The 12030-nt window shown below is 41.5% G+C and overlaps 1 protein-coding gene across 7 annotated transcripts in view; it reads left to right on the top strand.

The window, feature by feature from the left end:
* The window catches only part of SLC11A2 (solute carrier family 11 member 2), a 122238-nt gene that overhangs the window by 94994 nt on the left and 15214 nt on the right, over nucleotides 1-12030 (top strand). For all 7 annotated transcript variants that reach the window (XM_056562633.1, XM_056562634.1, XM_056562631.1 and 4 more), the window contains one exon: nucleotides 4066-4119. In XM_056562633.1, the coding sequence (XP_056418608.1) occupies nucleotides 4066-4119 (54 nt within the window). The remainder of the gene's footprint in view (nucleotides 1-4065; nucleotides 4120-12030) is intronic.

The raw sequence follows: 12030 nt of genomic DNA, 5'->3' as shown, positions 1-12030 counted from the left end.
GCTCCAGAAAGTTAAACAGATTTGTAAATGACTTCTATTAAAAAATCTTAATCCTTTCAATAATTATCAGCTGCTGAAGTTGAGTTGTTGTTTTCTGTCTGGCAACAGTGCTCTCTGCTGACATCTCTGCTTGTCTCAGGAACTGCACAGAGTAGAATAGGTTTGCTATGGGGATTTGCTTCTAAACTGGGCGGTTCCCGAGACACGTGTCATCAGAGAGCACTTAGACAGAAAAGAACAACTCCACTTCAGAAGCTCATAAGTACTGAATTTTTTTTTTAATAGAAGTAATTAAAAAATCTGTTTAACTTGTTGGCACCAGTTGATTTAAGAAAAAAAATAAAATTCCACCGGAGTATCCCTTTAACCCCTTAAGGACGCAGGACGTAAATGTACGTCCTGGTGAGGTGGTACTTAACGCACCAGGACGTACATTTACGTCCTGTGCATAACCGTGGGCATCGGAGCGATGCCCGTGTCATGCGCGGCTGATCCCGGCTGCTGATCGCAGCCAGGGATCCGCCGGCAGTGGCCGACGCCCGCGATCTCGCGGGCGTCCGCCATTAACCCCTCAGGTGCCAGGATCAATACAGATCCCGGCATCTGCGGCAGTTCGCGATTTAAATGAACGATCGGATCGCCCGCAGCGCTGCTGCGGGGATCCGATCATTCAGAACGCCGGACGGAGGTCCCCTCTCCTTCCTCCGTCCGGCTCCCGGCGTCTCCTGCTCTGGTCTGTGATCGAGCAGACCAGAGCAGAAGATGACCGATAATGCTGATCTGTTCTATGTCCTATACATAGAACAGATCAGTATTAGCAATCATGGTATTGCTATGAATAGTCCCCTATGGGGACTATTCAAGTGTAAAAAAAAATGTAAAAAAATGTAAAAGTAAAAAAAAAAGTGAAAAATCCCCTCCCCCAATAAAAAAGTAAAACGTCCGTTTTTTCCTATTTTACCCCCAAAAAGCATAAAAAACATTTTTTATAGACATATTTGGTATCGCCGCGTGCGTAAATGTCCGAACTATTAAAATAAAATGTTAATGATCCCGTACGGTGAACGGCGTGAACGAAAAAAAAAAAAGTCCAAAATTCCTACTTTTTTAATACATTTTATTAAAAAAATAAAATTATAAAAAATGTATTAAAAGTTTTTTATATGCAAATGTGGTATCAAAAAAAAGTACAGATCATGGCGCAAAAAATGAGCCCCCATACCGCCACTTATACGGAAAAATAAAGTTAGAGGTCATCAAAATAAAGGGATTATAAACGTACTAATTTGGTTAAAAAGTTTGTGATTTTTTTTAAGCGCAACAATAATATAAAAGTATATAATAATGGGTATCATTTTAATCGTATTGACCCTCAGAATAAAGAACACACGTCATTTTTACCATAAATTGTACGGCGTGAAAACAAAACCTTCCAAAATTAGCAAAATTGCGTTTTTCGTTTTAATTTCCCCACAGAAATAGTGTTTTTTGGTTGCACCATACATTTTATGATATAATGAGTGATGTCATTACAAAGGACAACTGGTCGCGCAAAAAACAAGCCCTCATACTAGTCTGTGGATGAAAATATAAAAGAGTTATGATTTTTAGAAGGCGAGGAGGAAAAAATGAAAACGAAAAAATTTAATTGTCTGAGTCCTTAAGGCCAAAATGGGCTGAGTCCTTAAGGGGTTAAGGTCACTGTGCATGCTTTTATTATCTTATTTGGATGACAGCACCACGGATAACACCTGAGCAGTGAAAAGTGAATGTGCTTTTAATTTCACCAGTGACACCTGTTACATTTGGTATTGCACAATTTTAAATGGACCTTATTATAAATTAACTTTTTAGGGGGAGGGGTTCTATTTCAGGGCTTTCCCCTTGGAAGGTAACTCCTAAATGTTGTTGTTGTAGTATGTAATTAATTAATTTAATTTACTTTGATTAATTTATTTTCTGATGGAAACCACCAAAATAAAAGGCAAATGTATACTGCACACCTGGAGTGAAAAGGGCCTTGTTTCAGGACTTGGGGACTCATGCACTGTTATGGTTCTGTGTTGTAGAGATCTATAACATTGTGCCCATACTCTGTATGCCTTCATATAAAGATCGCATGGATGAGGGTCAGTGCATGCAATTCTGCCATGTGCTTTTGTAGTAGTATTTATTTATTTATTCTTATTCCCTACCTATTTAAGGCTGCATGCACATAATGTTTCTTACATACTGGGACCAGATCTGGCTGGGAGATGGGAAAACTGGGTGCTGCCGGACCCGGCCCCCATCTCATTCATTTGAATGAGACGACCGGAATCAGATAGTGACTCTTGTCGGCTCATTTTTGCCCATATTCGGTTTTGTGACTGGACTTAAAACCCTGGTATACCCATATGTAAGAAACGTTATGTGAATGCAGCCATAGAATGGTCCTCTGCTAAATACAGGATCTTTATGCTGACAATCTGTAGCTTTACCAATTCTAACATCTAGTTAAAAAAATGTCTAATTGGTTGGCACTAAAGTTGTGGTGGATGACTAAGATGAAAATGTATTTCCATAATTTGATTGCAATACGATTCTCTGTAATGACGTAAATGTTCAAGGGACGACTTCAAATAACTATTGGCTTCATGTGCCACCCACGGTACTAGTGTAATCAATGGAGAATAAAGTTACAATTTGTTAAAAATTTCATTAATTTGATATATTTTTTTTAAAACTAAATCATGCCATATGAAGCATGTCCTAGATATTCTTGGGATTATATTGATTGGTGGGGGCCTTCACTGGTTGCTGAAGTGTAGTATCCAGCACCACCACCACCATACAATAAACTGCACAGTGAGTGCTTCCAGCCCTCTTCACTGTGTAGTGCAGGGCGCAGAACAGCTAAAATGGGCACTATCAGATACAAAAACTTTTGATATGATGTAAAGCATGTATAACCAATAGGTTTTACTATTGCTTTCATTAGAAAATTTTCAGTGTTTCATACTGAAAAAGCCAAACAACTGCCCCCCCCCCGTCTGCTTGGACACATACTAGTCCTGCTGTGTCCATGCATCATCACCTATGTCATGGACACACTTCCTTGATTGACAGCTGTGAGCAAAGGGTTCTCAGCTGAAGGAAAAATCCTCCCACTGTCAGATTGTGTCCCGCTACTGTCAGTGAGGACAAGCTGGGAGTTGTAGTTTTGCTAATGTTAGGGGAGATGTGAGCAGACAGCATACTGAGGGAGGGGGGTGGAGACCTGCACTGTGAGGCCACGCCCCCTCCCTTTGAGAGGAATTCAGACTAGTGAGCTAAATTAAGTGTAATAAAAAAAATAAAGGTGCTAGACACATAACAATTAGATGTACATGCTCAGGATTAGGTACTGAGTGATATATTTAAAAACATTTTTGTTGGATCTAACTGGTTTGCTTTTAAAGGGGTACTCCGCTGCTCAGCGTTTGGAACAAACTGTTCTGAACGCTGAAGCCGGGAGCTTGTGATGTCATAACCCCGCCCCCTCATGACATCACGCCCTGCCCCCTCAATGCAAGTCTATGGGGGTGTGTGGCAGCTGTCATGAGGGGGCGGGGCTATGATGTCACAAGCTCCCGACTCCAGCATTCAGAACAGTTCCAAACTCTGAGCAGCGGAGTACCCCTTTAATGGCCTATCCTGTCGTTCAGTGTGGTCCTTGCAAATCCCCTTTTTTTTTTTAAGGAGTTGTCCGGCATTTGAATAAAATACCATATGTTTTTTTTTTTTTTTTTTAGTTTTTCCAGTTTAGAAACTGCATATATTTTGTTTATGTTACTGCAGCCTAGTCCCAGTCAAATAAGAGACTACATATGCTGCTGAAGGGATGGACAAAATACTTTAGACTTTTAGCCAGTAGAATCTTTCTAGGAATGTGTGTGACTGGATAGTGGATCTACCTGGTTAGATTTGCCTTCTTGTTTGGGCATCTGTCCCTTATATCCTTGGGTAGCTCCTGTAGTGTCACGGATTATAGTTATTGCCGTAATTCTGTTCGGTTCTAACACTTATTTTCCATTTTTCACACAGACGTGGCAATGCTTGATTGCTTTGGGCATGAAGTTCCTCGAATGCGGCCAGACGGTAAGCATCCATCAAATTGTGCTTGCCGAAGAAAAAGCTGAATCTCCTATTTGTGACTAAGGGAATGACGTCTATCTGGGCATGGCAAGTAGCCATCAGAGCCAGTGTGTTTCTATGGTTTACTGTGTGAACAAACCAAAATGTATGTGCAATTTGCACAAAAGACGCTATGTATGTTAAAAAATCACGGGTGTATTTAACACTTTCTACTTAACAGATACCTGCTCTACCTTAGTTGTTGTGCATATCTACTATGTAAGAGTCAGGATAACCTTTTTGCTCATTTTTGTGAACAAACTAATGTGACTGATTCAGATAACAATGTCTGATGAAATAATGTCATTTAACGCATACGCACTTTACTCATTAATGAATTCACAAATTCTCTTTTTGACATGTTTCCGTTACATTAGTATTCTATGCAAAATCCAAGATACACTAACAAAGAGCTAAACATTTAGTTTCTTAACTTCAGACTGTGAATTTGTAGCAACTTTATGAACATTTATTTGAAAGTATTCATAATTTATGGATGACTATTGATATGCAGCATAGCTTTGACAACCTGATTGTACCCATTCCACAATGGTATGCGGTAACAATCCTGCAATAGCATAATAGTATAAAAAGTTTCTCTCTAAAATCTTTGCCACTTGTTTATATAAGCATATTAGGAAATTGCCATAAAAACATAATATAAGAAAATAAGAGAAGAATGCGGCTCGAAAACTATAGTTTTAAAAGGGAAAGCCATCTTCTTTTCTTCTTGTTTGGCGATTTGTGGACACTTGGAAACTGATGGAAGTCCAAGAAAATGTAAAAAGATTGATTTAAAGTGGAATATCTTTTTAAATTGGCTGCAACTATAGACAAGTAAGTCTGACATCTACAGATGAGCGAACTTCCAGTAATTCGATTCGTTACGAATTTCTCGGCTCGGCGTTTGCTGACTTTAGCCTGCATAAATGAGTTCAGCTTTCAGGTGCTCCGGTGGGCTGGAGACTCACTCCTAGGACTGTATCCACCTTTTCCAGCCCACCGGAGCACCTGAAATCTGAACTAATTTATGCAGGCTAAAGTCAGCAACGGCCGAGCCGGGAAGTTCGCTCATCTCTACTGACATCAATAGTGGGGAAATTAATGGAAACCCTACTAAAGGATAGGATTTTGGAACATCTAAAATCCCATGGATTGCAAGATAAAAAAACATGGGTTTACTTCAGGGAGATCATGTCAAACAAATGTTACTGTTTTTATTTATTTTTTAACTTTGAGACTAAAATAATAGATAGCGGAGGGACAGTAGACATCGACTATCTAGATTTTAGTAAGCTTTTTCACACTGTCCCACACAGAAGACTTATCAATAAACTACAGTCATTGAGCTTGGACTCCAATATTGTTGAGTGGATTAGGCAGTGGCTGAATGACAGACAACAGAGGGTTGTAGTCAATGGAGAATATTCAGAGCAAGGTCTTGTCACCAGTGGGGACCTCAGGGATCTGTACTGGGACCAATTTTGTTTAATATCTTCATTAGTGATATTACAGAAGGTCTCGATGGTAAGGTATGTCTTTTTTCTGATGACACACAGATATGTAACAGGGTTGATGTTCCTGGAGGGATCTGCCAAATGGAAAAGGATTTAGGCAAACTAGAGGAATGGTCAGAACTCTGGACACTGTAATTTAATGTGGATACGTGCAAGATAATGCTCCTGGGGCATAAAAACCCTCAGGCAGAATATAGATTATTTGACACAGCCCTGACCTCAGTATCTGAGGAAAGGGATTTAGGAGTAATTATTTCAGAAGACTTAAAGGTAGGAAGACAATGTAATAGAGCAGCAGGAAACACTAGCAGAATGCTTGGATGTATAGGGAGAGGTATAAGCAGTAGAAAGAGAGAAGTGCTCATGCCGCTGTACAGAACACTGGTGAGACCTCACTTGGAGTAATGTGCGCAGTACTGGAGGCTGTATCTCCAAAAGGATATAGATACTCTAGAGAGAGTTCAGAGAAGAGCTACTAAACTAGTACATGGATTGCAGGATAAAACTTACCAGGAAAGGTCGAAGGACCTTAACATGTATAGCTTGGAAGAAATAAGAGACAGAGGGGATATGATAGAGACTTTTAAATACATAAAGGGAATCAACATGGTAAAGGAGGAGAGCATATTTAAAAGAAGAAAAACTACCACAAGAGGACATAGTTATAAATTAGAGGGGCAAAGGTTTAAAACTAATATCAGGAAGTATAACTTTACTGAGAGAGTAGTGGATGCATGGAATAGCCTTCCTGCAGAAGTGGTAGCTGCAAATACAGTGAAGGAGTTTAAGCATGCATGGGATAAGCATAAGGCTATCCTTCATGTAAGATAGGGCCAGGGACTATTCATAGTATTCCGATTATTGGGCAGACTAGATGGGCCAAATGGTTCTTATCTGCCGACACATACTATGTTTCTATGTGGTAGATGGATGCTGTAATTCCTCAGTTACACGATACTTCATAAAGTGTAATTTTAACAAAAACTAGAAAACTATATACACAAAATTGATCACATATGTCTGATCATGTCCCCTGACTCTCGCCAGTTTTTGTAAAAGGACTTCATGACTTAAAGTGCCTGACCCTTTAGAGATTTCACTTCTTGGAAATTTTTGACACTACATTCCTATTGCAGAAGCCCCTTTATGTTTGAACTTCTGTTTACAATGCAATATCAGAAATGTGTATTGATGGAAATATCTTAGCAATGGGGATTTAGGTGACTTACGATTGTCAAAGGTCCGAGCTCAGCTACTTCATATTTGTGATCTTTTCACGCAGGATCATAGGGGCTAAATTTCAAAGTTTTAAGCAGAGCTTCAGGTATTACTTATTGTACTTATAGTGATGGTATTAGACAGACCTTTTTGGCACTTGAATTGTTAAGGATTGTCTAACCGGGACACTGTTGATAAATACCTCTCTATAAATTGGGCATAGACCCAAAAGTGTGACTAGAGTGGACCATAGAGTTATCTATATTTATTTTGGAAAACTCACATTTATAGTTGCCCGGTTTTCCTTCCTAATCCTTGTTGGGGAGGAAAATAAACAAAGGAGGAAGCTTTTGACTTCATAGCCCATCCCCATAGCCCGTCCTCAGGTGGGACCGATTTGTGATGAAGAAATTGTAAGCTGAAAATAGAAGGGGACTTGGCTTTGTTGGACTGGGCGTTATTTGCAAGCCAGACCGATACACAAAAAGGGTAGAGAATAAAAGTAAGGTACTGGAAGTCCCATATACTTGCATGGGACTTGAAACAAAAACCCATCTTTTATATGAAGGTGTAGGTAAGGATTAATTTAACTATCATTTCTTTTTATTTGACATAAAAGTAATATGTGTACTAGGTATTATTGAAATATCTCCAGCCGTACAGAAGTTATGTGGGAACATACATTTCCCATTGATTTGCATGGGACTTTAAACAAAAACCCCGACCCTCACAAGTGGGGGTAGTTAACGTTTTAATTAACTATTGTATATTTTAAGTCGACATATAAGTAACATGTGACCAAGTATTATTGAAATATCTCCAGCCGTTTGGAAGTTATGCAGTAACATATAATTCCCATAGACTTGTATGGGACTTTAAACAAAAACCCCGACCCTGGCAAATGGGGGTGAGTAAGGGTTAACTCACCTATCCCATATTTGTTGTTGATATATAAGTAACGTGTGCCAAGTTTCATGTTAATATCTTCAGCTGTTTGGACGTGATGCTGGAACATACAACACACACATTGAGTTTTATATACCGTATTTATCGGCGTATTTTTAGCCTAAAGTCTATCTGCATGTTATACGCCGATAAGCTGCTGCAGTTCAATGATTTAAAGCGGCACTTTAAATCAATGAACTGCAGCGGCTTTTGCAGGTGCAGAGACCTGCCGTCTCTGCCCAATTCTCTGCCCCTGCCTGTCCTGGGGTCCAGAAACTGCCGGCGCCGCTGCCCCATTGCCTCCCCCCATCCCCGGTTTTTCTGACCCTGCACAAGCCCCCAGGAAAGGCAGGGGGGAGAGAGGCCGTCGCTGCCCGCTTCTCTCCCCCTGCCTTTTCTGGGGTCTAGAGCCCTGCTGCCGCTGCTTCTCTCCCCCTGGCTATCGGCGCCGCTTCCCCTATGCCGGCACTGTTGCCCCATTGCTTCCCTCATCCCCGGTTTTATAATTACCTGTTGCCGGGGTCGAGTCCGCACTGCTTCTGGCTCCGGTGTGGCGTCCCCTGCATCATTGCTATGCGCTGTGCGATGCAATGATGAGTGACATCACGTTGAAGACGTCACTCGTCATTGCATCTCGCATCGCATAGCAGCGATGCAGGGGATGCCACACCGGAGCCAGAAGCAGAGCGGATCCGACCCCGGCAACAGGTAATTATAAAACCGGGGATGGGGGAGGCAATGGGGCAGCGGCGCCAATAGCTAGGGGGAGAGAAGGGGCAGCTGTGCCGATAGCCAGGGGGAGAGAAGCGGTGGCAGCAGGGCTCTAGACACCAGGAAAGGCAGGGGGAGAGAAGCTGGCAGCGACAGCCCCTCTCCCCCTGCCTTTCCTGGGGGCTTCTGCGGGGTCAGAAACAGTGTATCAGGGGTATACGCATGCACACACACAATTATTTTACCAAGGATATTTGGGTAATAAACTTTTTTTTACCCAAATATCCTTGGTAAAATGAGGGTGCGTGTTATAGGCCGGTGTGTGGTATACCCCGATAAATACGGTATATATAGATTGATATACAGCATGATACTGTATGTATAGAGGGGAGTATAGTGTTTTGTTTTTATCCACAGTGGACCAGTATAGGGGTGGCACAAAGCAACATAAACAAAGTGACACAATTATGAAATGGTGGAGTTTTAAAGGAAAGGTTTCACATAAATGTTATGATTGCCATGATGAATATTTACTACTTGTGTGTTTTCTTTTTTTATATCTTCCTCTGGGTCAACACTGCAGAGTAAAAGCCTGATTTAGATGGGATTGTCTTTTTTTTCGGTATTACAAATTGTTACTAGGACTGTCCCACTACAGTGAATGGGTGATGTGTGGGTTAATTGGTGCTAACAAAGGCTCAGCAGCTCCCTGTGGGTGCTAAGATAGTCTCAAGCATGATATTATTATATATTGCATTACTACTACATGCACTATACCTATACATTTAAAGGTTTTTAGTGCATATTTTTTATCCGATTTACGTGAGCCCATCTTACCATGACCAGGTGAACTTACTAACAGGAGACTTGCCTCTGCCTTTGACCTCAGACTACACAATGAACTTAGTAGGTGAGAACCATCTTATACTTTATTAAATACGGCCTTGGATAGGAAGAAGGCGGGTACAGTCAAGATGGAGATGACATCTTGTACAATGCAGAAGACAAAGTTGGTGGTGCAAGTAGAAGTGCACTGGCTCTTCATTCTGGAGAATGGTAGAGCTCAGACTGATCAAATTGTACAATCTGCTTCAGTGAGAGAATTAATGTTTAAAGGTTATGCTTCCTTATTATAGATCAACATTTAAAGGATGTCTATGAGGGGGTAAAGCCCTGCCAGGCCTGGGTTCTTTTAACTACCCCAGCAGTTATGCCAAAAAAGACTGTCAGTCAATGAGTTGCTTTTTGTCAGTGTTGCTAAGTATTTGTGGCTTCCTCACTAGCCATTGACCCACAACAATAAAATGGATTTCACTGGAACATATTTAATGAATGCACATTCACTATTGCAGATTTTTTTTCAAATCTACCACATAAGATGGAGAGTCATAAATGTCTTTAATATGGAGTTAGTCTTGTCTCTGTGCTGCTATTGAAGCCGCCCAGTGCTGCGCTGTCCCCATCGGGCTAAATACTCACATATCACCTGCAAGCGCTGCCCTCCTCGTCCTCCTGTTTGTTGCAGCCGCCGGCGCTGACACACTATCTGTGCGCTGTATTCCTATGCCTGGGCTGCAAAAGATAAACGAAATAAACTTTAACTTCCCTTCCCACGTTAGCCTCAAGCTCTTCCTGGGGACGAGAACGTCTGAGAGCCGTCAGCCTATCACCGGCCGCAGCGATGTTCCGCCTTGGCCAGTGATAGGCTGAGCCCACTGTCATGTAAGAAGCCGGCTTCTTACATGACAGTGGGCTCTACCTATCACCAGCCGAGGCGGAACATCGCTGCGGCTGGTGATAGGCTGACGGCTCTCAGATGTTCACGTCCCCAGGAAGCAGGTCCGGACCGACGGGGAAGGTGAGTTAAAGTTTATCTTTTGCAGCCCGGGCATAGGGATACAGCGCACAGTATAGTGTGTCAGCGCCGGCGGCTGCAACAAACAGGAGGACGAGGAGGGCAGCGCTTGCATTTACCCCGATGGGGACAGTGCAGCGCATATGGGGGGGTGCGCAGAACAGCGCTTGTGGGTCACATTTGATTAGTTCCCAGATGTGGGTTCATGTACCGCCCAGCACTAATTTAGAGTAAGGTCACACATGCCGTATTTTGCTGCTACCTATTGATTTTCAATGAGTAGGAAAGTATGCAGCAGCAAAATATGCAGAAAAGTACGGCATGTGTGACCTTACCCTTACTGTGATCATGACCCTTCTAAGGACTATGGCCAATGCAGCCATGTGTTGTCTCACATGACTGGATTTGACTTGCCCATGGTATAGAATTGAACATCCATTCCTATTCTTATAGAACATTTTAAAATAAGCTAAAGCAGCACTGCTGGATATTATAAAGGTGTGTGGTTTTTGCATGTTAGATAAAGCTACTTCTATGAAATCTGAAGCCATTATGACAACATTGCCACTATTCAGGATGTTACTGCATTGCTGGACTGACCAGAAAAAAAACCTGCTGTTTATATGAAAGGGGTACAGCAAGCTGTATAAACATACTAATCATGGGGAGAAGAATCCACATAACCTACCTCTATAGAATATATAATAAAGCCTACAGGCAAATGGTTAACCCTTCTGTACACTAGGAAAGTGGGTTACAAACCCTCTCCCTTCACACTTCTTTGAAATAAAGCTATTAACACACCCAGACCCTCCATAAGTTCTTCCCCATGTGTCTTCTCCCGTGTTTTTTCTTTTGTTGATTTGTAACATCCTTGTTTTATCCATAAGATGATTTATTATACCGAGAATCATAAATGTACCTTCTAGTACCCACAGCCATATCAGTGATTCTGTATGTGTGTGCATTAGGATAATTGAATCTTGATCTTTTATGTTAATATTGCATTAATTCTAAGAACTGCTGTTTATGGAGCCCGTAATGCATTAGAAATGACGTCTACCTGACATAAATAAATGATCTTGAATCTTTCAATAAAGGATTGCAGATCATGAGTAGCTGGCGTGTTTTATTTAAGCTTTGATCTACTCAGTCTTTATATAGTATCTGGTCACATCTTGTAGACTATCACCTAAATTGTGAACAGGTTTACACTCTCCAGATATGGCCTTGTATCGTGTGCTTTGGGCCATAGCAATGAGCAACAGGGTTGGCTTAAAGGGCATCTGGAATGAAACAGATTTACTGTAAAAGTCGATCTGTCAGGTCTCCTATCTGACAGCAGCACCGGATAGGAGGAGGGGAAGCAGTGTTTAGGATATATAGTTTTCTGGTTCAGTAATTTATTAGGCGTTTTAAAGTACAGTCAATTTAGTATTTATGTATTAAACTGTTTAGATTCCGGGATCAATCAAGCAAGGCTGGTGGGGCTAGGAAAAAGCTGCCAGGGATGGTCCTGATGACTTATGGTTCAAGCAGCATTAAAGGAATCACTGGTTCCCTTACAGGGGTACTCCGGTGAAAACCAGATGTATGCTAAGGGGTTCAAATCCCACTAAGGACAACAAT

This window comes from Hyla sarda, chromosome 2 (assembly GCF_029499605.1).
Source record: "Hyla sarda isolate aHylSar1 chromosome 2, aHylSar1.hap1, whole genome shotgun sequence".
Lineage (NCBI taxonomy): Eukaryota > Metazoa > Chordata > Amphibia > Anura > Hylidae > Hyla > Hyla sarda.
Note: the sequence above shows the minus strand (reverse complement) of the source record. Positions and strands in the feature narration are given on the sequence as shown.